General features: G+C 38.6%; 1 protein-coding gene across 1 annotated transcript in view; it reads right to left on the reverse strand.

Annotated features, from left to right (window-relative positions):
* dot1l (DOT1-like histone H3K79 methyltransferase) overlaps positions 1-23,885 on the reverse strand; it is a 24,299-nt gene continuing 414 nt past the window's right edge. The window contains 28 exon segments of the mRNA XM_042748634.1: positions 1-323; positions 326-511; positions 2,171-2,197; positions 2,200-2,772; positions 2,855-2,919; positions 3,006-3,214; positions 3,299-3,867; positions 4,938-5,010; positions 5,109-5,355; positions 5,427-5,881; positions 7,269-7,394; positions 7,524-7,661; positions 7,770-7,871; positions 9,113-9,204; positions 9,353-9,466; positions 9,562-9,796; positions 10,682-10,774; positions 10,871-10,912; positions 11,074-11,180; positions 11,691-11,759; positions 12,143-12,222; positions 12,372-12,427; positions 12,534-12,596; positions 13,522-13,616; positions 15,728-15,956; positions 16,034-16,097; positions 16,763-16,832; positions 16,921-16,969. Coding sequence (XP_042604568.1) covers positions 1-323; positions 326-511; positions 2,171-2,197; positions 2,200-2,772; positions 2,855-2,919; positions 3,006-3,214; positions 3,299-3,867; positions 4,938-5,010; positions 5,109-5,355; positions 5,427-5,881; positions 7,269-7,394; positions 7,524-7,661; positions 7,770-7,871; positions 9,113-9,204; positions 9,353-9,466; positions 9,562-9,796; positions 10,682-10,774; positions 10,871-10,912; positions 11,074-11,180; positions 11,691-11,759; positions 12,143-12,222; positions 12,372-12,427; positions 12,534-12,596; positions 13,522-13,616; positions 15,728-15,956; positions 16,034-16,097; positions 16,763-16,832; positions 16,921-16,969 — 4,551 coding nt within the window.

The following is a 23,885-nucleotide window of genomic DNA, read 5'->3' on the forward strand; positions in this document are numbered from 1 at the left end:
TCATCTGCGGCAATTACAGGGGATCTGCGAGGCCGTGAAGGACGCCTGCATACCCAGAGTCCTCCAAGACACCCCAGCCCCACCTGAACCTGCGCTGCCAGGAGGGTGCAGGGGAGGCAGATGCGGGGGATAGTGCACAGTGAAGGGCCGGGAGGAAGCAGAGGAGGTGGAGGAAGCGGATGTGGCGGCCAGAGACGGGGAGGAGGTGGAGGCGGGGAGGGACGACTGCTGCCTTGAGGACTGCTGGCGCTCGGGACGTGGGGAGGAAGGTTGGGACTGGACAGCGGAGGATGCACTCAGGAGGGGAGGGGGCAGAGGGAGGGCGGGTGTGAGGGCGCATGTAGGACTGTCTGTGTGCGGCTGTGCTGCGAGGGGCCAGAGGCCAAGAACAGGGCCCCCGGTTTGGGGTTCGTGTCCAGATGCCTCTGCTGGGAACTGAGGGCCCCGGGGCCCGGGAGATTGCCCCCAGACTGCTGTGAGGAGACTGAAGGCACCATATGGTGAAAAATCCCTGCAGACATACAGCACAGAGAGGGAGCAAAAAACAGAGACAGAAAATGGGGGCTGAGCCAGATTGTGCACAGTAGCAAGCCAGACCAACAAACAAGCACAGATAAAGCGACGAGGCACTGCGCTGATGGACCAGAAGCACCTCACACCAAACCTGAGAGCACACCTCTTCTATAGGGTACATAAAGGCTTATTAATGATTTGCAATTAATGTTCGGGTTTTTCAAGTGTATGCATAAGTTTATAGCTGTCATGGTGATTATAGCTACAAATAATATAGTTTAATTTCTACACTTATCTATCCATCTATATACCCATCTATATCCATCTCTCCATACATAACCAACTATCCATCCATATCGTCTATCCATTTCTCTATTCATATCCACCAGTCTTTAACTATAATCTATTTTATATCATCCATATCTACATACCATATCAATCTATTTATACATCCATCTATTCATCTATATCCATTTATCAATCCATTTATCTATCGTCCATCTACACCAAACCTCAGTCATCTCTCTATTCATCACCTCTCTGTCCATATATTTACATTGATCTATCTCCGACTATCTCTATACATCCATTTTTCTGTCTAAATCCATATCTACCGATCAATGTCTATCCATCCATCTCTCTATTTTCATCTATAGCAACTACGTGTATCTATTTCCAACTATCTCTATATATCCACCTATACAAGTCTTTCCATCCATCTCTCTATCATCAAGTCTCTCTCTAGCATCCATCCATCTATTTCAAACTACCTATATCTATATCGAACTACATCTATCCATCCATCTCCTTATCTAGCCATCTATTTATATATCCATCTTTATCTGTTTATCTATATCCATCTATCTCTATCTACATATCTGTCCATCTGCATGTCTGTTTAGAAATGTCTCTCTATCTAGATTTATATAGATATAAATCAATCTGTCTAGATACATCTCTCTCTCTCTATCTATCTATAGGGTAGTGACATTATTCAGGTAGACTAACTAATTTCATCTTTGTGGACTGCGAGGTGCTGATACACAGTGAAATGCCTCAACACCAAAAAACAAGACCTGCAATTAAGACAAACACCCAGAGAAAATGTGAAGGCTTGAAATACAGCCATAAAAGTCGAGGAGTCTCTCAAAAATCACACAAAAAACAGATCGCTTAAAATATATAACAAAATTCCACAAAACCATAAATCAGCAGTTTACACCATCAAGGACAGTGAAAATTTTTTAAAAGGCCTGAGCTTTGTAAGTTTTGTATTCAAATAGTACGTTTCAATTGGTTAAAACCAACCAAGCAAATAAAAAACACATAATACACAACAAAAAAAAAAAAAAAAAAAACAAAAAAAAAAAAAAAAAAAAAAAACTAAGTACATTTACTTTTTCCTTTCGGTTTTGGGGAGAAATATACATCTGACATGTTTCTGTGAAATTCACCTTATTACAACCTGCGGTCATTTCCTCTAGGTGTGTAGCTGTAGCCTTTGCACAGTCAGCACAGCAAGCGGTGTGGGAGAGCCAGGCAAGGTGGTAGCGCTGGGCCTTAACTTACCTTTTATCTACACCCAAGCGACTGTTCTGACCATGAGCTCAATACTCACAGGAAAACAGAAAAACAAGACCGAAAATATCCTACTCACCTCCTGCAGCGCCCCCTGCCAGCCCGGGCTGGAGAAACCGCTGAGCGCCAAATGTCCGTTGACCAACCGAGGGGCTCCGCCGGTGGCTGGTCCAGGTGTCTGAGCTCCAAATAAGGACTGGAGAACCGAAGCCCCACCCAGGGGGAAGTACTGTCCCACTGAGGAGGCGGAGGAAACTGTGGAGGCCCCACCCACTTTCCCACTCAAGATGCCTCCACTGGCCGCAGCGGATATAAAGAGGTTCTGGCTGGCCAATCCACCTACAGATTTCAGGTCCCACTCCCGCGATTTCTGTTTCTGCAGCGGCCGCTCTGACGCGTTGACGACTGGGCGACCGCCGCCATCCTGACTGAGGAAGAGGTTTGAGTTCCCGTAAGGCTCACGCTCACGTTCCCCTCTCCTCTGCGGTTTCTGGTCCGAGTCGGAGTCCGTACCACCTCGGGAATCCCCCAAACCGAATGGCGATCCACCCTGGCGGAGATCCGTAAGAGTTGGCTTGGGGTCAGAGATTGGGGAGAAGGTGGATTTCCACTTGCTGGTTCCGGAGGAAGATGATGCCTCACTGCTCACGCTACTGGCACCTGATTTACATCCTTGCGAGCCTGTAAAACACCACGTTCCATGAGAAATTAATAGTGGAGTCTGAACGTGAAATGTCTGTTAGCCAAAATGCATCGCACTTACCCCTTTCCACATCTCTGATGGGTCCGTCTCGATCTAAGGAAATGGTGGCGATTTTCCGTTCAATTCTGAAAGAGAAAACAGTTGTCCATCAACCATCTTTTCGACGATCTGCTAAGTTAAGGAACTGGATTTGAAAGAAAAGAGCAATTACCGGCTTGAATTAGAGGTGTCCGGGGCAAAATTGGCACCCTCTTCATCTGAACTAGGGCCGGAGGAATAACGACCCGTGTTGTTGAGCTCCAGAGGACGCTCTCTTTTAAGCACAGGAGGCTGATCTAGATCTGTCCCACACGGGCTTCGTCCTGACTGCTCCGGGGAAGAGATGGCGGAGATCTCCAAAGGCTGGTTTATGTTGTTCACCTGGTAAAAGAACAAACATTTTGAGGTCTGATTTCAGGCCAATCGTAAGTTTGAGCCAACAAACGCCATTTTTAGTACGCTCACCATTAAATTTATATTGAGCGGTGATCCAGAAGAATGGCTCGAGCAGCCAAGTCCCGGAAATGCCCTTCTTTTGGGGGATCCGCTAATGGGAATGGCCCCAGAGGAGCTGCGCTTCCGCCGCCCTCGTTTCCGCCCCTCTTGGCTGTGGGAGCTCGGAGAGTGATGATGATGATGATGATGGTGGAGGTGGTGATGATTCTTACTGTGATGATGGTGACCCTGCTTTACCGACCCGTGGTGGAGCCTTGAACCTCCCGTGGAGGACGAAGATGAGGAGGAAGAAGAGGACGAGGAGAAAAAGATACGGCGACGAGCCTCGCTGTCCAAAAGATCCGTGTCAGATTCAGGGCCGTGCCGGTCATGGCCGTCCTCAGGGGGAAGCCTCGGTGGGCCGTCAGCGTACTGCAGCACACCTCCAGTGCCCAGCGCAGGACTGAGGCCAGAGCCGCGAGGCTGGAGGCCCATGATAGGAGTGCTGTGAGGGGGAGGGGATGCAGCGTCACAGTCTTGGTCCTCGGTCATCATAGCGGAGTGAGAGCCATTCACCAACCCTGAGCTGGAGGAATACCCTAAGAGGAAGCGGATTTTGGACTTAGTACAGAACTAAAGTATGTAAACTACATGGATGGATGATGTTAGATTACATTGGATGTTCTCAACTCTCTCTGACTACAGGCCCCCCAGTGTCACATTTAGACATATGGACACTTGTGGGGTATGTTTATTAAATTTCAGAATTCCAGATGTTTTAAGAGTTGAATGTTCTTCTTTTTATATTCATTGGGTTTTTATGCCTGGGACAAAACAATAGAGAAGGAAGAGGAAAGCACTAGGTGGAGGAAGGGGAGCGGGATCTACAAAGGACCTCAAATTAATTTACAAGCCTTTTGCAGTCACTTGTGATTTATTGGATAAAATTAGTTTTTTTGTTTTTGCCTTTATTTTGATAGGACAGTTTAGAGTTGAAGGACACCCATAGCGCAACGGTATAGAATAACTATAAAAAAAAGTCCACAATAAAAAAATCAAACTCAGGACACCCATAGCGCAACGGTTTGGAATAACTAGAAAAAAAAGTTTATTATAAAAAAATGTAAGACTTTATTAATTTACATGACTTATCTAGGTCTAGAAATCACACTTTTAAAATGAGGCTTCCTCATACAGGTTTTCCAAGACTGTGGGAATCCTTGTCCTATTTCTAGACATCTGGTTATGTGGTTCCAGGATATAGGTAGTCAAAAAAAGCAGACATTTGTCCATTTTGCCAATTCAGTTGATTTGAAAAATGAAGAAAGCACAGGAAATGATGGGAAAAATTGGATTAGGAACGGTCACAAGTCAGAATTAAACACACTGCCCATGTGAGCACCACAGGCCACATAAAAAAAAAAAAAAAAAAAAAAAAAACTTTTTAGGATTTTTAAAAAGGCTTCATTAAATTGTGGTCTTTTTTAAGCAGTATTGTTTATTTATTTCTAAAAATGGAATAATAATTTTAATAACACGCAATTTTATTTCATGCTGACTTCCAAAACGTGGCAAAAGTCAAGTTTCCTAGTGCAATGGTTTGAATTACATGCACTAACTAACTGCTAAGCTTCATCTATGACAAACAAAGCAGGCAGCGGGGATGTACCTGAGGTAGGCGTGAGAGGTGGCTTGCCATTGCTCTGTCCTGCTGAATTCGAAACTGGACTAGGAGTGCTCCTCTGCCAAAAGAAAACCACAACTTGAATAATTGCTAAAATGTTTGCAGAAAACACCCACAAGACTGTATATCATTAATTCCTCCCACACACATCCATACCAATCTTTCTGCACGGTTCGGCAGCACCACGCTGGCCAGTGGGATGCTGACAGGAAGTTTGCTTGGATGAACAGTGCTGAGGGGGATGCTGATTGGTAGACTGGTTATGGTGTCGCCGGGGGCAGCCAGGCTCTTTTCCTTATCTGTGCTCCTGGGTGTGGTAGTGGCTAGAATATCAGCTGAACTGGGTGAAGAGCAAGAATGTTTTAATCCCAGCATTGGACATGAAACAGCCCCGGTGTCACCCCTGAAAAGAGCCGTGAGTGATCAGTGACCAATAAACAAGTACTTAGTCAACTAAATGTTAATTTTACTAACCAGTGGATGTTGCCAAGGGCTCTAAACTGATTGGCAGCCGAATCTTGGTTGAGGTGCCTGCGGAGGGCGATCTTAGCAGGAGAAAAACGGGTGTAGTCGGGCAGGGGTTGCCCTAGCTGCCTGGTTCTTGAGTCTGGGGTGGGCGGCACAATTTCGTGGTCAGGGGATATGGGCAGGTAGCGGGTGAGGAGCTCGTTTTTGCCTATTCCACCACCACTGCCTCTCTCGTAACCCGGCGAGGCCGTACCATTGATGGATAACTCAGGGCTGAGGCCGTTGAGCCCCACAGAAGCTGAGGCGTGTGGGGTGAGTTTGGGGGTGTCGGAATCCAGCGTGGGCCGGGGATCTGGACCAGGAAGGGCCTTTTGGTAGGGGGACTCCTCACACGGGTTGTAAGACTTGAGCTGCAGGAGCTCTTGCTGCCTCTGGCTCTTCTCTAGTTCAACGATGCTGATCTGCAAAGAAACACCAGGGGGAGCCGTTGATGTAAACATAGACACAGCCAACCCACACTGCTCAAGGTAAAAATATCCCTCTAGGAGCTAGTTCAGTTTTCTGTAAACAAGCTTTTGTCAGAACATTTACAAACAAAATTTATGTATATATTAGTGCTGTCAAACGATTAATCGCGATTTAATTGCATTCAAAATAAAAGTTTGTTAATCAATAAAAATATTGATTATTTAAAAATTTGTTTGCATAATATATGTGCTTGTTCTGTGTATATATATTATGTATATTAGTACACACACCATACAGTATATATTTTGAAAATAAGTACTTATATTCATAAAACTTATAAATAAATATATTTAATATAAACATAACATCTTTTTCTGAAATATATACGTGTGTGTATTTATATATACATAATTATACACAGCATACATATATTATGGAAACAAAACTTATTTTGGATGCGCTTAACCGTGATCAATGATTTGACAGCACTAATATATATATATATATATATATATATATATATATATATATATATATATATATAATGTAAATAAAGCAATTACACATTTAACTATATAAAAATACTTTGCTTATTATGGCTATTATTATTATTATTATTATTATATAATTACATGAAAAATTATACACATTTTGGCTGGGAATATGTATATCTAATCAATAAAAATATTGATTATTTAAAAATAAAGATATATAATTTATATGTATATCTAATTATTAACTATTAATGGTAAATTCATATTATCAAAAGATCTGAGTTTTTTTAAATGAGAGGTTCCATTAATACATTTACACGGTAAAATTCCAAATGCATAAATAATGTTTCAAGATTAATGTTTGAAAAAATTTTTTAACATACAAACAGGAATTGTTGGAAAAAAATTTAATGACACTTTTAAATATGACACAATCCCACGAGTAGGCTGCGGCAAGTTTTTTTTTTTAAATGACCCAAACTGAAATCTACTTGAATCTTAGAAACAAAAATGATTAACTCATAAGTAATTTAAATCTTTTCGTAATCTTTAATTTAATTTAGTTTAATTGGTTAGAAAATGGCACATACATGTGCAAGCTGTCATAACCATTCATGTAAAACACGAGGGTTACAACAACAACAACAAAAATCTGTGTGGTTGTCATCCTAGTGCATCTTTATGAGACCGAAATAGTGGGGGAAAGAGGAAATTACTAAAGACCCGAGAGGGAAAATAAGATTGTTCCATGTTGCAGGCCTGGTCTGAACCAGTGCAACCTGCACAAGCACCAAGATCAGCGTGCCACAGCATCAACTGTACCACTGGTAAAGTAGCAATGACCTATGAGCTCTGAGCTGACTGAGAAAAATGTGCATGCGAGTACCTGGAGCTCCAGACAGTGGCGCTGTTTCTCCGAGATTTGTCTTCGCAGAGCTGCTTTCTCTTTCAACAGAGTCTCCAAACACAGAGATCCCCAATCCAGCTTGAGCTCCTCACACCGAGCCTTCAGCTGACGAACACACAAACATACGAGCAATGGGCGTTCAGTGTCACTTCTGCCAGAAACCTTCAGTTCTGAATCATAAGTATCCTTCTGCTCCGTTGAGGCAGGCATGAGGGTTCGTTGCGGATCACTCACCAGCACCAGGCTCTGATCACGGAGCTCCGCCATGTCCCTCTCCAGCTGTTTGGTCTGCTCCCTCAGCTGCATGTTGTGGGCTGTGATCTCCTTCTGAGCTTGTACCAGGTCCTCCACAGTCACCGCCTTCACACCCAGCTGAGAGAGGGGCGGCAGAGGAGTTACGTTTAGCACAGATGCCTACGTATCATCTATCTGAAAGTGTTGACTAAGTAGACAGCTCCCTAGGTTGTGAACAAGTCTTACCTCTTCCAGTTTGGACTGGAAAAGGTCTCTGATCCTCTCCTTATGAGCATGACAAGCATTGAGCAGCTGCTGGGCCTGACCGGACAGTTCTGTGTGTCTCAGCTGTGACAAGACACAGGGAGAGAAACGTTAACAATAATGTTATGACAAAACCATAAAGTCCATATATTTTCTGAGCTCACAATTTCACAAAACTGGGGGGAAAATACTGGTAATTAGTTAATAAATTTTAATATATTTGACATTTATATTTATAAAGTGAAAATTCACACACAAAAAAAACATGATTTAAATATTTTATGTTCAGTTGTTATTTTTATTAGTGTTTATAAAGCAAAACAAATAAAGTATAATTTTCACAATTTATAAATAAAAATAATTATAATTTTATAAAAATATTTTGTTTTCTCATTAACGTATTTTTATTTCTATTAATTGTTGTATTGTTATTAAATATTTTTAAATATTTTAAATAAAATGCATGCCATTTTTAAAATTAAACAAGTAAACTAACAAAATACAACATTTGTATAATAACATATATATTTAATATAAAATAAAATATTTTCTCACTAATTTATTAATATTATTTCTACTATTATAAAAAACAATAATGTTTTGACAAAACCATAAAGTCCAAATATTTTCTGAGCTCACAAATTCACAAAAGTATGGAAAAAACACCTAAAAAAAAAAAATTTTATAAAAAAAAAAACACACAAAAAAAAAAAAAAAAATAAATTAAAATAAAATTCATTTTTAGTTTTTCTTTTTGTTAGCGTTTAAGTATATATCAAGTAAAATAATTTTCACAGTAATTTATAAATAACAAAAATATGTATTTTTTTTTAAATATACTCAAATACTCTGTTGTCTCATAAATTATTATTTCTACAATCTAGTAGTATTGTTATTAAACATTTTTTTCAAATACAATTTAAGGCATTTTTTAAATAAAATATAAAAATAACTAACAAAACACACAATTTTTGTAGTTATAATTTAAATATCTAAAATATTTTTTCATGAATTAATTCATTATTTCTATTATTATTATTATTATTATTATTAAGGAAATAAAATTAATAAATAACAATATTGGCATTATGTATATATTTTTATTTTATTCCTTTTTATTATTATTAATTATAATGGAGATTATTAATAATTAAAACCGTTAAAATTACACACGTATATATATATTACTTGATTAAATAATTTATAATACTTGTATTATTAATTAGTTATTTTATAGTTATTAACAGTGTTTATTATTAGTAATATATATATATACACACACACATATACACACACACACACACACTCTAAGAAGACAGATTCACCTTTTCCTGCTCAAGGGCTTGCTGCAGGTTGGCACGGTACTGTGGTGTCTTCATGTAGGCCATGAACTGCAGGTACTGGACTTTCACGTTATCTAGAGCAAAAGCAAGGAGGTTTACGTTAACTGGGTGATTGACTATGAAACTAGAGCAGATACATTAGCATGTCTGTGGGACTGAAATGGATCTCCTCATGCTAAATATGGAAGGAGAGCAGGCGTAAGTGAGGCTGAGTGAACTTACCGAGAAGAGCCTGCAGGGCTGGTGGAGTGGGGCCCATGAGAAGCTGGCTTGATGTATAATGCTGCACTTTGGGAGGTAGCTGATAGAATGGACTCTGAGGTGACCTGTATGCATCTGCGGATTGAAACAAACCACAAAAGTCAACGTCAAAGGTACTGATGCTGATAACTAGCCATCAAAGGCGTGACTGTTTTAGGTAAGTGGCTCACCCTGAGGGGGGGCTGCTGAGAGGGTCTTAGCGTGCAGCAGATCAAGGGCGCTCTGGCTCTTCTTGTTTTTGCGCTCAGCTGCAGTGGCAGCAGCAGCCTTCTTAGGTCGCCCACGCTTCCTGTTGCCGAGCTTGCGGCCCCTGGACAGCAGTTTGGCCCGGCGGGGTTTGGGTGACGGTTTCACTGGCACGAGAGAGTTTAAAAAAAAAAAATCACAAACAAAATCATAAATCACCTGGTGCACAAGGTAAAGAGATTTTCAATTAATACTAATAAATTACATTTATGAGTATACTTTTCAAATGCATAAACGTAAAATACATATATGAATACATAGATAAGTGATTCCTGCAGGTCTACCTTGTACTCCTTAAACAGAAAAATTGATTAATTAAAAACATTAATAATTTAAAATATATTTATTTATATGGAAATTTAAAATGAACGATTCATAAATAGATTTCAAATGAATAAACAAATAGATAAACCTAAAATAAACATGATAGCCGTAGGTCTACATTGTGCTCCTTGGGCAGAAATGTAATTCATAGAAAAGTAAAAACGTAAAATACATAAAATAGATTCATAAATCTTTAAATAGATATACAGTATTTTATTATTTTTTTATATTTAAAATACAATTTAATTAGGAATGTAATTAAATAATAATACTAATATAAAAATAAAGAAATTAAAAATAATTAAATATAAATGTAAAATTAATTAGGTAAATAAAAAGTTAAAGAATAAATAAATTTAAAATTCATAAATGAATTTATGAATAAAAATATTTAAAATACAAATTACAATTAATTCATAATATAATTAGAAATTAAATTATTAAACAAAATCATCATTTAAAATAAAATAATTTATAATAAATATTTTTTACATAAATATAAAATAATGTAAACTGAAAATTTATAAATAAATGTAAAAATTCATTTATAAATAAATGTAAAAATTCATTTATAAATAGATATATATTTAAAAAGTAAGTATATAAAGATACATTTGAAAAAAAAAAAATGTATAAATGTATACATTTGTCTGTGTCTGTGTGTAAATTAATAAAATGCATTAATTAAAATAAATAAACGAGTAACTCCTGTAGGTCTACCTTGTGCTCCTTGGGCTTGGTCGGGGTGGTGGAGTTGCTCTTATTCTCCTTACTGTCCTTCTGCTGGCGCCTTCTGGCTGCCTCCTGCTCCTCCTGGAACCAAAAACAAGCCGCATGTGTTGTGGAAAGAGACATAACTTGATATTTTACAAAAACCCATAAACAAAATGAGAACCAAACAAGTCTTACCCTGAGTTTAGGATTTTTGAGACAAGAAAAATAGTTTTCAAGCTGCAAAAAAAAAAAAAAAAAAAAAAAAAAACAAAAAAAAAAAAAAGTATTTTGGTTAGAAAAGTCATTTGCCTAACAATTATAGCTAATGCAAATAAGAGAGTCAATGTACACCAAGAGGAACAATGAAACCCATGTGACACAAATGAAAGGGCACTTACTATGGTGCGGTCTATCGTATGCAGATAGTACGACACTGGCTTCCCCGTCCACGAAACCGATCCCCTCAGAGGGGACAGTTCAACTACTCTCATTATTGTGCCAATATCTAAAAAAAACACAATAAAGACCACCAAACATTGGAAAAGTGTGGTCATATTTACATTGCTCTGCAAAATTTGTTTAATTCTGTAAATCTATACAGCTGGGAATTTCACATAAAGGTGAAACTCTTTCCTACGCAGATTTTTCATGCAAATTTGCAACGTTGGCGAACAGAAAGCTGTTTGGTTTGACTTTTATGTGAGTGGTGCTTCATACATTACTATGCTATTGACAATGTCAAATTTCTGTCGCAAAATTTTTGCGCATTATTGACATTTCACATGAAAAAACATCAGTTGCGTTAAGACATATGACCAACTTTTCCACACTCACGATCATGGAGATACTTATCAGAATAACTGGAGTCAACCTGTGAAATTTCTCCAAACAACGTTAACTGTAACCACATCTTTACCATTACCATGGTACTAAAGTAATACATCTTTAAAGTTAATGGCAGTTATTGTATTGTACCATCTTTTTGTAAGAGAAACCTACAAAGTTTTATACTTACCACTCAAGTTTCGACTGTTTATTCTGAAGTTAAGAGGTGCAAAAGGCTTTGAGGATACAATTTTTCCACCTACAAGAGACGAAATTGAGTCAAAGCACTCCCAAGTAACATAGAGAGGCGAAAACCTAAACACATATCATCCCCCCATCAACATCTGCAGATCAATGCGAACCAAAAAACAAGCCTGACTTGGGTCAAAGGTCAAGAATGACATGTTGACACAGGTGCATTTGAGCTACACTGACAAAGACCCCCTTCTTTTTTAAATGTTAGCAGCCAAGTGCAATTTACTTCATGTTACGGCTGCACAAAATGGTCAAATGTGATTGATATTGTGATTTAAATTGATTAAAAACATTCTAAACAAACAGAATTACACTATCTCTCATGCTTTTTTTAAATTTGACTGATCGACTGTGGTTTTTTTTTTTAAATTGCGTGACACCACTTGCCTTCCTTCATGTTGGCAAATCGTTCCTTCAGCTGGTGGTCCACCTCAGGACCAAAGGCAAAGTTATTCACAAAAATAACACTGTAAAAGAGCACATCACACTACAGACTTATACAAGACATATAAGCAACATGCAAACAGTTGAAGAAATTATGACAATCAAAAAAACTCACAAATCTGAAAAATGTAAACTGGTTCTAAGCATCTAACTAGTCTGTATGTGATCATACCTTGTGTTGGCTATTCGTTCCTTCCATTCTTCTGAAAGGAAATCTCCCCTTTCCAGCTGCCGCACAAGACCAAACAACATCAGTATGTACAGACTTCATCCCTTCAGTCAGTCACGATACTGAAGTAATAACATCTGCTATAATAAACGAACACACACTTACCGTGTACTCGCCATGTTTTTTGCCATACCACTTCATCCATCTCTTAAACTCCCTGTCCATTGACTGTGAACAAATTCAGACATAAATATCAGTGCAAAACATACACTGAGGCGGACAAAAGTCGTTTTACTGTAAATAAAATATTTTAAAGGGAAACTCCAATCCAAAAACAAAAACAAAAAAAAAATCACTTACATTTTTGTCTTCCAAAACCATGAAAGCTTTGTTCATCTTCGGAACACAATTTAAGATATTTTGGATGAAAACCTGGAGGCTTGAGACTGTCCCATAGACTACCAAGTAAATAACAGAGTCAAGGTCCATAAAAGGTATGAAAGTCATCATCAGAATACTCCATCTGCCATCAGACGAGCAATCTGGTTATATGAAGCGATGGGAACACTTTTTGTTCCCATCGCTTCAAAGAAAACAAAAATAACAAAAATAACAAAAAAACAAAAATAACGACTTTATTCAACAATTCCTTAGTCAACAGTCTCCTCTGTGTCTCTCCATATCACCATATGCTGTGTATGCTCTTCTGTGTCATCCGCGCCACAAGGATGCGCTGTTTTCTTTCAAATCGAAGCTAAATACATGTAGAAACAGCGCATCCTTGTGGCGCGGATGATACAGAAGAGCATACGGTGAAATGGAGAGACACAGAAGAGACTATTCAACAATTCTCCTCTGAATTAAGTCGTTATTTTTGTGTCACTTACAAAAAGTGTTCCCGTCACTTCATATAACCAGATTGCACGTCTGATGGCAGATGGAGTATTCTGACGATGACTTTCATACGTTTTATGGACCTTGACACTGTTATTTACTTGGCAGTCTATGGAACAGTCACAGGCCAACCAGTTTTCATCAAATATCTTAAATTGTGTTCTGAAGACAAACAAAGCTTTTACGGGAACGACATGGGGGTAAGTGATTAATGACAAAATCTTCATTTTGGGGTGGAGTACCCCTTTAATGTTAGTACCTCTGCATAGGTTGCTGGAATGTCTGCTTTCTCCACGCCATAGTAGTGTTTACAGTTGGTGGCTGCAGCAACTTGCAGGACTACCTGACCAACTCCTGCAAATCAAGCAAAGACGACACTATGTCATATAAAAATCTTTCAGTCTTAAATTGGTAATCAAGATCTGTTTACATGGCGGTGAATTTTCTGAGTTGTGTTTTCTGATTCCCAGTAGCATTTTCCAATGCGCTCTGCTATTTTTATTATCTTAAAGGTAGGGTAGGCAATTTTGGAGAGGCTAGCAATAGCAAGCTAGTTTTGAACACATAAGATGTCAGCCTCCCTGCCAATTACTCTCCAAAGCCATGCCTCCTTCAAAACACGTGAGAGCGCACAGATGGAGCAGAGGTTAAACAGCGACACAATAAGAAACAGCGTTGGTAGAGGGTTGAATGCAACGCTGTCTGATTGCCTCATGTCTAATTCACTGGTGAGAAAAGATTACTGTACAAAGTGCATAATATTACTATAACACCACCTTCCATTCTCGCTCAGTCTGCAATAGTGTAATGCAACGCATTGATGATGCATCATATTTGTGTGAACAGGGTGCATGGAGGTAGGGGTGTGCAATATCGACAAAAAATAATCTCAATATTTTCTGGGATTTTATTGATAACGATAATTATACAATATTGTGCTGAGTGTGTTATTGTGCTGGTATCTTAAGGACTACTAGCTGACACCTAAATTTTTCAAAATTGTTCATATTCTGTGTGGTGGTTTGTATGCAGATAAAAATTAAACTTGTCTATTAAGTTTAAATTGATTTTGACCTTTTAATGGCCATTTTTACCTCTATAAAGCCATTTTTGTTTTACAGTGTGCTTTATCTTTTGAGTCAAATTCTTACATTTAATAAGTGAATTAGAATAAGACGATATTTGGGCTGTTACCAAGCAAATGAAATCAGTATCAATTACATTCCATCTTTGCAGTACAGACATAACACAAAAGCTGCATCTGAAGTAGCATTTAGTTGTAGGCCTACACTATTTAGTGCAGAACACAAATGCTTAACCTGCAATTACAAATACATAAATGATGTTTTGATATGTTAAACAAAACACTGAATACTGTTACTTGAAATTATCCAAACAATAAAAAGAAACTTTAAATGTGAAATTAAAACCGCCAGTAGGTGGCAGCAAGTCACTGTTAATAAGCGAGTCATTGCTATTGAACCGTATCATTTAAACTGTCGATTAATTCAGGAACAAAACACCACCATGTTGCTCAGAGATGCAAAACAGCACTGTGGCTGAGTTTTGAATTATTTTGGTAGTCGGAAATAGAGCAAAAACAGGCAATATAGAGTCTAAAACTTAAGTCTTTTAACTGTTGTAAACAATCAATATTACATTTGTAATCATGGTCATTTTCGGAGGAAAAACTGCACTCTCTGTGTGATATTAACCCTATGCAATCATATAAATACACATTTTCTGTCCACATATCTTGAATTTTGTGATCATTCTAAATGCATTTTATTAGACTGAACAAAAATGTTTTTGAGCCAAATTACCTAGCCTGCCTTTAAACTGCAAACAAAGGGCTGTTTATACTTGTGGTACTGAATTTGCTGTTGCGTTTTGCGGTTTCCTTTTTCTAATTATTTGTTGTGCTTTTAATCTTAAACTGCAACTCAAAACCCATTTGAACCAATTATAGCACTGAATTCGCTATTGCGTTTTTTGATTCGCGGTTGCATTTTTATTGGACTTTCAATGTTCCACTGTTACTTTATACCAATTATGGTAGTTAATTTGCTTTCAGTTTATATTTGCGTTTTTCAAATTGCTGTGGTGTTTTATTGTAAATTCACTCTTAAACTGCTAGTAAAGATCCGTTTATATCAATTATGGTCATGAATTTTCTTGTTTTCCAAATAGCTGTGCATTTTTGATGAACTTTCAATCTTAAATCGATAATCAAGATTCATTTATACCAATCATGTTAGCGAATTTGCTGTTGCGTTTTCCAATTAGCGGTTGCATTTTTATTGGACTTCAAGTCTTAAACTGCTAATCAAGACTTGTTTAAACCAATTATGGTAGCGAATTTGCAGTGTTTTTCAATTCACCGTTTTCGAGTTTTCTGATTTGTGAATTTAATTTGCACTGCATGGCCACCATAGAATAGGCCTTCAATAACAGACGTTACTGACCACTGCCCAGATCCACAAAGGTGTCCTCTTCCAACATCTCCATCTCATCAATGATCTGAGCCACCAGGTCGAAAGAGGTCTCTCCGTACACCTCAGGAGAGAACGGCTCGTAGTTGTTAAGTTTCTCTGGGTCGGTGACGGAGTGGTTGTAGACCTGCTGCAGGATGTGACGCAGCAGGCCGTTGGAAGGCCGCTTGTTCAGTTTCATGGGTTGGGTGGTCCCTTTCCACTGCAACACACAAACAGAGATTTTTACACATTTTTTTTTTTTATTATCTGTTTTTCGCAAAAAAAGACTTGACATACCAGTTGGTGAATGCTGTCAATGGCTCTGTTGTACTTATCACACAGTCTCTGCATACTCTCAAAGCTGCAAAAAACAACACAAAAATTAAAATTATCTATGAACTCTATTATCATCTCATAATAAACCATGAGGCTGTGCTTGTATATAATAAATTAATGATTCATCACACTTTCATCAAATATTTAATATATTTAAAATTAAGTAGAAATAAGTTAAAAATATTTAATATTTAATATTTTGTGAAGCTTTTGTTACTTCATATCAAATTTAACAAAATTAATAAAAGTATAAATAAACGATTCATGATAATTCTATTAAATAGTGCATAATAAAAGAAAACATTAAAAAGTAATAAATTATAATTTTGTAATATTCTGTGAAGCAAGTCATTTCTTAATATCATCATATAACTAGCAATCATATTACAACTAATAAATTGATGCATGATATTTCAGTTAAATATTCTAAATAAACAATTAAGAGTGTAATTACAAGTATTTAATTTGTAATATTTTGTGAAGCTTTTTTCATTTAATCTTCCACAAAACTTGTATTTAATTGTTTCATTAGCATGCACAAATGCCATTTTTAATAATATTAATGATAATAAATCAACACTTTAAATAAAAGCAACCCTAATTACATTTTTTTATTATTATTAAGCGTCATTTTCCAATGATACCTAATCGACCCAATCTTATGAGACCAATTTGTGACAATTTCCTCACCTCTTGGTGTCGTAGTCGATAAGAACATAGTTCTCCATGGCCAGCTTGAGATCTGGGACATCCAAACAAAACAACAAAAACAAAGAAGAGTCATGTTTTAATTGTGCACATAAAACTTGCAGAGCAGACAAACAAAACAGCAAAATCAAACCAAAAGACTTACCGAATAGTTTCGATGATTTCATGTGCAGCATCATGATGTTTATCCTGTGGAGATGAAAGAAATTCTGAGTTATAACCAAAGTCCAAAATTAATGTTTTACTTACTCGCCAGAGCACTCATTCTCTCATGTAGCTATCCATCTACAAGAAACTAGCTTCTACAACTACAACAGAATCTTGACCTTTCCAGTTTGTGACGGGTCACAGATCACAACTGTAGCTCATTCCTGCACACGCAGCAGCCAGTGAGGTGAACAAGTTCATTGGGCACACATGGCTGGATAAGTCCATTATGTCACTATAAGCTGACACTGATCCTGTGTGTTACAGTACATGAATGCACAGCATGATCTACTACAGCATCTTAGCATAAAAGTTGTGCATGCAAAAGAAAATCGACCCTATTTACAAAACACAAGTAATAAGAAGTGAGTCACAATAAAAAGAAATAAGAAACAATAATAACAATTTATTCAGCAATTCTTCTCCAAGTTACCATCTTCCCACCATTTTGGAGAGTACCCCAGAACGTAATCAGCGTTGTTTATGTGCAGAATGCGCAGGCTGTCTACTGAACGTAAACAACGCTGATTACGTTCTGGAGTACTCTCCAAAATGGCAGAAGACGGTAACTTGGAGAAGAATTGCTGAATAAATTGTGATTATTGTTTTCTTTGTGCACAAAAGGTATTCGTGTAGCTTTGGAAAATGTCACATGGACTATTTTACCGAAGTCCTTGCTACGTTTCTGGTCCTTGATCACGGTAATATCCCTGCTGTCTATGGGAGGGTCAGAGAGCTCTCAGATTCCATCAAAAATATCTTAATTTGTGTTTCGAAGATGAACGGAGGTCTTAATGTAATGACATGAGAGTGAGTAATTAATGACAGAATTTTAATTTTTGGGTGAACTATCCCTTTAAGCTTTTACCAAACTTGATATGTTAAACATTAACAAGGATTTTTTTCTTCATAAATACATTTTATTTTTATTTAATTTTATTTAGTAACATTTCAGTCAGTAGCAACGTTTCTTTTTTTTTAAAAAGATTTATTTTTGTCGTTTTATGCCTTTATTTAGATAGAACAGTAGGTGGATAGGAAGTGAAGTGAGAGAGAGAGAGAGAGAGAGAGAGAGAGAGAGAGTGTGGGTGAGTGAGTGAGTGAGTGAGAGAGAGAGAGAGAGAGAGAGAGAGAGAGAGAGAGAGAGAGAGAGAGTGAGTGAGTGAGTGAGTGAGAACAAAAGAGTGAGTGTGTGAGTGAGTGAGAGAAAGAGAGAGAGAGAGAGAGAGAGAGAGAGAGAGAGAGAGAGAGAGAGAGAGAGAGAGAGAGAGAGAGAGAGAGAGAGAGAGAGATGGGATCAGGAAAGGTCCGCGAGACAGGACTCAAACTTGGGATGCCCGAAGCACAACGCCCCACGATGCCATCAGCAAGATTTCTCATTTCTGTCTAATATTTAGATATTTTTTAATTTTAACTATCAAAACTGTCACTTTACACACACAAAAAAAGCCCAAAAGCCATCACACGACTGTGCTGCACTTAAAAAGCTGTAACTCTGGCCCTTTAAGAGCTCTGAGGTCAATATGAATAATTATCAAGGCTAATTAATCCTGGATTGCGTCGAACATGTGGAAGTGACCCCACCAAACTCTATCCATCCTGCCTCTGGAGCTCTGCTGCTGCCTGACCCAGTGACCCACTTTCCGTCAACAGAGTCCTGAGAAGCCCTCTTCCTGCCTGAGTGTGCCGCTGCTGGGCTCCTCTGCCCCACTAAGCTCCTCCTAGCCATTTTCCCGCTCAGCTGCACGTACGGCGGGTCTCGTGCTCTTCTGCCCACCCCTGCAGCTCCGAGGCGGCGTCACAGGACTGGGAAATAATGCAGCCATAGTCTGAGGCCAAACAAGGACACTTATTTAAAGCAGGGATGCGCCTTTATTTCAATACTGCATTAAATGCAAACGCTAAGACAGATGGCGGAGAGTGTACGTGCACAAGCAGAGAGGAGGGGGGCGGCGCGTGTGTACGGGGTGTTCCGGCGCACAGCAACACCAGCGCCAGAGCTAAAAATATCCAGAGTAAAGGATGGGAGGATGACAGAGAGCAAAAATAAAGCACGACAGCCCTCGGTCACGAGCAGGCTTGACTCACAAGCACAAAAATGGGCTCTTCGTCCACCTCACGCACCCTTGACGTGACTCACGGAGGGAGGTGGAGAAAAAAATAAAATCACGCCTCGTGAACACTCATCCTCACTGAACAACTGTTTGTTTTGGCCGGGGTGGCAAAACGCCACACCTTTGTGTATTAATGGGCTTAACCGGGTCGTAACGTTCGAGCTGTGAGGTGTGTTCGATTGTAATTCCTCACACTCCGAATGAATCATTTTGTAGCCAAGTTTAAGGAATTGACGTTTTCATATGGAAGCAATTACAGGCCAGTTTCCAGATATGGGATGTAAATGTGGCCGGATACATAGGTTACAAGAGCGTAGGGAAGAAAGAAAACAGTGAAGCTCAGTGTTCGATTAAAAACCCTCTCCTTCCTCCCACCCCAGGTGAGTGAGATGCTTTTGTTCAGAGCACAATGTGAAGCCGTAAGGCTAGTGGACGAGGAGCCGGCAACAGCGGGAGAGGAAAAATCACTCGGCTGAGTCTCTGAAAAACAAGATTCGAATGAATGGAGGGCTTCTGGTCCTTTGTAAAACACACTGTAACCTCGAATAAAAGCAAGAAATATTTTAAAGCAGGGAGAGGAATACACAGCACTTCAGTTTCTCACATTTTTTCCACATCTGGGGTGTCTAAGGGGTTAATTCGCCCAAGAATAAGGATTTTGCCATCATTTATTCCTTTGTGTAATGTTTCTAACCAGTATGACTTTATTTGTTCTGAGCAGCACAAAAGGAGAGGTTTTGTAGAATGTGCGTGCTGCTCTTTTCCATACAATGAATGTGAATGGAGACTAGGGTGAGATATTCACAAGGTCTCGATACAGTTTGGTACAGTTCAGATAAAATGCCCATTTTTATAACATAAAAGAAATCCTCTTTCTTCACATGTTGTAAATTATATAGAGTAGATTCAAATCGTCTTCTTGAACTGTTCATTAATAGAACCTTGGCTGTATGTTCTTGATTCACTAAATAGAAATGTCATTCTTTTCTTTTGTGTGTGAATTTGTAAAATTAAATAGCTCGGAAGAAAAATTTGTTTCGGGAATCAGGCTACAATGGTCACTCTGTATATTTATGATTCACTAAAAAGAATCAGCTCAAAATAGTCATTTGTTCAGGAATCAGGATACACTGATCATTCTGTATATTTATGATTCACTAAAAAGAATCAGCTCAAAATAGTCATTTGTTTGTAAACCAGGCTACACTGGTAGTGCTGTATATTTTTGATTCACTAAAAAGAATCAGCTCAAAAGAGTCATTTGTTCAGGAATCAGGATACACTGATCATTCTGTATATTTATGATTCACTAAAAAGAATCAGCTCATAAGAAACATTTGATTGGGAATCAGGATGTATACACAGACCATGCTGTATATTTTTGTATAAAATATCTGGCTCATAAGAGTCAAAAAAAGCGGTGCATCCCCTCCATTCACTTTCACTGCACAGAAAAGCAGCGTGAACATTGTCAAAATATCTCTTTTTGTGATCTTTAGAAGAAAGCTAGTCATATGGGCTTTGAACAACATGAAGGTGACCAAATGAACTTTTCCTTTAATGTGGATAACCACCACCCAGACTCCCTGATTAACACAATCCGCCCCTCCCTAAACAAAAATTTGCAAGGCACGTCTACAGCTCGCCAAACGCAGGCGCTCTGTAACTCTGTTTACCCAACAGCAGGTCAAAATATGGCTCTCAGTAGGTGGGGCATCCATCCCCTATCAGCCAAAGTCAAAGACAGGAGTCAAGTGAGACAGTAAAACCACTGAGGTCACGACTACTACACTACTAGCTGAATGACATAAACGAAAGAGACCGGAGTTTTCAGTGATGCAGCAGCTCTGAAAATAACCCACACTTCTGAGAAACCCACATTCTCGGTTCGTGTAAAAAGAACATGAATCATAGTATATTAAACATTGGGAAGGACAATTGAGACAGCCGTTTCTGTGGAAACCACAGGCTTTGATCTGCACCCCCCTATTTCCGTCTATGAACGAAACAGCGTTGGTAACTTTGGTGGCGTGAGAAATGTGAACTTTCAGATGACGTGAGGACTTTCCGAACGTGTTCTCGTAATAAAATATGAAAATAAATAACCCCGCCTTGTATTTTCTTTAGTTACACTGAACATGAAGACATTTCCTCATCTCTTTTATTACTCAAACTGCCTGCTGTAACAGGATAAAAGCAACACCATATTTAAACACAGATTGGGGGGGGTCTCGGCCCACTGTCAACCGGTTCAGCAGCTCAGCATCACTAGAGTTAAACACAGCGTGGAATCTGTGTTTTATGATTACTGTACATGTGCAATGACTGTACAATGATTTCAGAAACAACAAAGACAGAACAACAGTGTCTGACTCAGAATGGATGATACGACACCAAACAAGCCTTTTTGAAAACATTTAGGGCACAATAATCATAGAAACTAGATTAATACATTTTCAAAAGATAATGTCAATGGAAAACAGCTTGTTTCAATGCGAATATACAATGTTTTTTTTTTCTTTCAGTTTTATCTTCTACCAGACCACATGCCTGATCATCAAAGTCCAAGGTTTTCACACGTATTGTAATTTAGCCATCAGCACTGTACGTAATTTTTGAGAAGGTGCTCACAAGGAAGCCAGTGACCAGGGCTTGATGTACAGCTCCACTTCTCTGGACATAATGGGTGGAGTGTAAAGGTCCAATTACACTGTAGCCATAAAAATATCCCAATCACTAAACATAAGGCCAATCTGCACCCATCAGATCCACGGAGGCGGGGCTAGACTCGGTCAAGCTCTACCCATTCATCTCTGCAGCCAGCACTTAGCAATTTTTCAGGCTTCACAAATAGATTTTTCTGCACTGATTAGCTATTCAACACAGAGGCAAGACTGACGTTGAATGTTCTTTCACTTTCAAAAAAGAAACCGAACAACAACAGACTCCCGCGCTTGTATGAGGGGTTCAGAAATTCACACAACTCTACTGTAAATGAGTACAAAGATGTGTCATATCAGGATGAAATTAACTTTTATAGCGAACGTTAAAAAAAAAGGTATACTTTGGCCTTTAGAAAAAGATGAGGCATCATTCGTGTTTTTAGTACAACAGTACAGGATAAATAACACACTAAATATTTAATACTAAGAGTTGGGAGCACATTCAATGTGTAATAATAGTTCATCTTCAATAATAATAATAATAATGTTAAGTGCTGGAAAGCAACCTTAAAAAGCCAATATTCAAGTCCAGCAGGCTTTACAACCCCCCAGTAACCGCCAAAAAGTCAGTTATTGTCAAACTTCCTAGAGAATCCTGCATACTAGCTTGTTTTTCAAGAAATGTCAGCCATGCAGGCTACATCACGACCCTGTCCCTTTCAGGATGTATCCGAATGGTAACCACAACACAGCACTATCCCAATGCAAACGAGCAAACCCGCTTTCAGACATCAGTGACAAATCTGACACTTCCAGAACAGTACACAATACTTCAAAAGATCCCAACTGTGGTGTGCGGACCAAACTAGAAAGATATACAACCGCAAAACAGCGTAAAGGAAACATCAAAACTGTAAGATACCTATTACGGGACACAAATAAAAGATGTCAATAAAACACACTAACAATATGGAGACACCGTGCTCTCGCCTAGTGCACTACTCGCCTTTTGTTTAACACCCTCCGTGTGATATTGAGCCGGCACGAAGCTTATTTCACCCTTACACGTGCACTACAGTTCTGCACACACACACACTTCCAGCAGATTATTACAATGTTTAAGTTATCCAGAGTTTGACGATAGCTAGTGTCGGGTAATTAGCGATAAAGTCAGCTAGCCCTGTTAGCATGACGGCTAGCGTGAATTTCAACCTCCAGAAACATTTATTAAACGCGGAGTCACACAAACTATCGTTTCAGGCTGAATGTGTGCATTAATGAACACTGTTTCGCCAGTAAACATGCGTTTCTGAGGTAAATTAATAAGTGTTATACACACACACACTTCGCTACAGCAGGTTTCGGTTTGCGGCGGTGTCTCAAACTCTCGTGAGATGCCTACCTAGTGAGCGAAACATTTCTCGCGTTTACGTTAACTCGAGCGTATTATAAATAAAAACTATTTTAATAAACGACGTGTTTGGGTATTTGTATAAAGAATCGGTAAAGAGAATAATTTCATGACTTGCTCATAACATCCGCCTGTCAACTAACTAAATTGGCATAATATATATATAACCTCCAAAAAGGGTAGTTTACCAGTAAAAATAGTTAAAATTCAAAAGATCTGAATCACAGCAAAGACGGCCTTTTGTTTTTATTTACGTGTTTAATCGCATTGGAACTGCATAGCCAGTATAAACATGCTGCCTAGGCAGACAGCGTACTAGGATTTGAAACACATCCACTGCACGAGATGGCCAACTGGGTCAGCAGGCTACACACAGTGTGTATTTCCTGCGATTCAAATATTAACATTAGCTGAGGTGATAACAGATTTCAGATTGTTTTTAAAAACAAATCTATGATGTCATTTCAAGTCTAACGAACGTTTAACGGTCAACCGAACACCTTTATGAACAGATACAAGTTCAGGATATATTCAACACTTTTTAGGAAGCACTGACACTCATGTCCCGATTTTTAAGCGGTTCTTGGTTCTTTTAACACCAATATTTAAACAAGCACATTTTAAAAACCAGCCCAAGACTGTGCACATCATGTACTCGTTCAAATACACGCTGTTCTCTTCCTACATGAGCCACTTCGCTTTATCGCCAG

Source organism: Cyprinus carpio, chromosome B22 (genome assembly GCF_018340385.1).
Source record: "Cyprinus carpio isolate SPL01 chromosome B22, ASM1834038v1, whole genome shotgun sequence".
NCBI classification, from domain to species: Eukaryota; Metazoa; Chordata; class Actinopteri; order Cypriniformes; family Cyprinidae; genus Cyprinus; species Cyprinus carpio.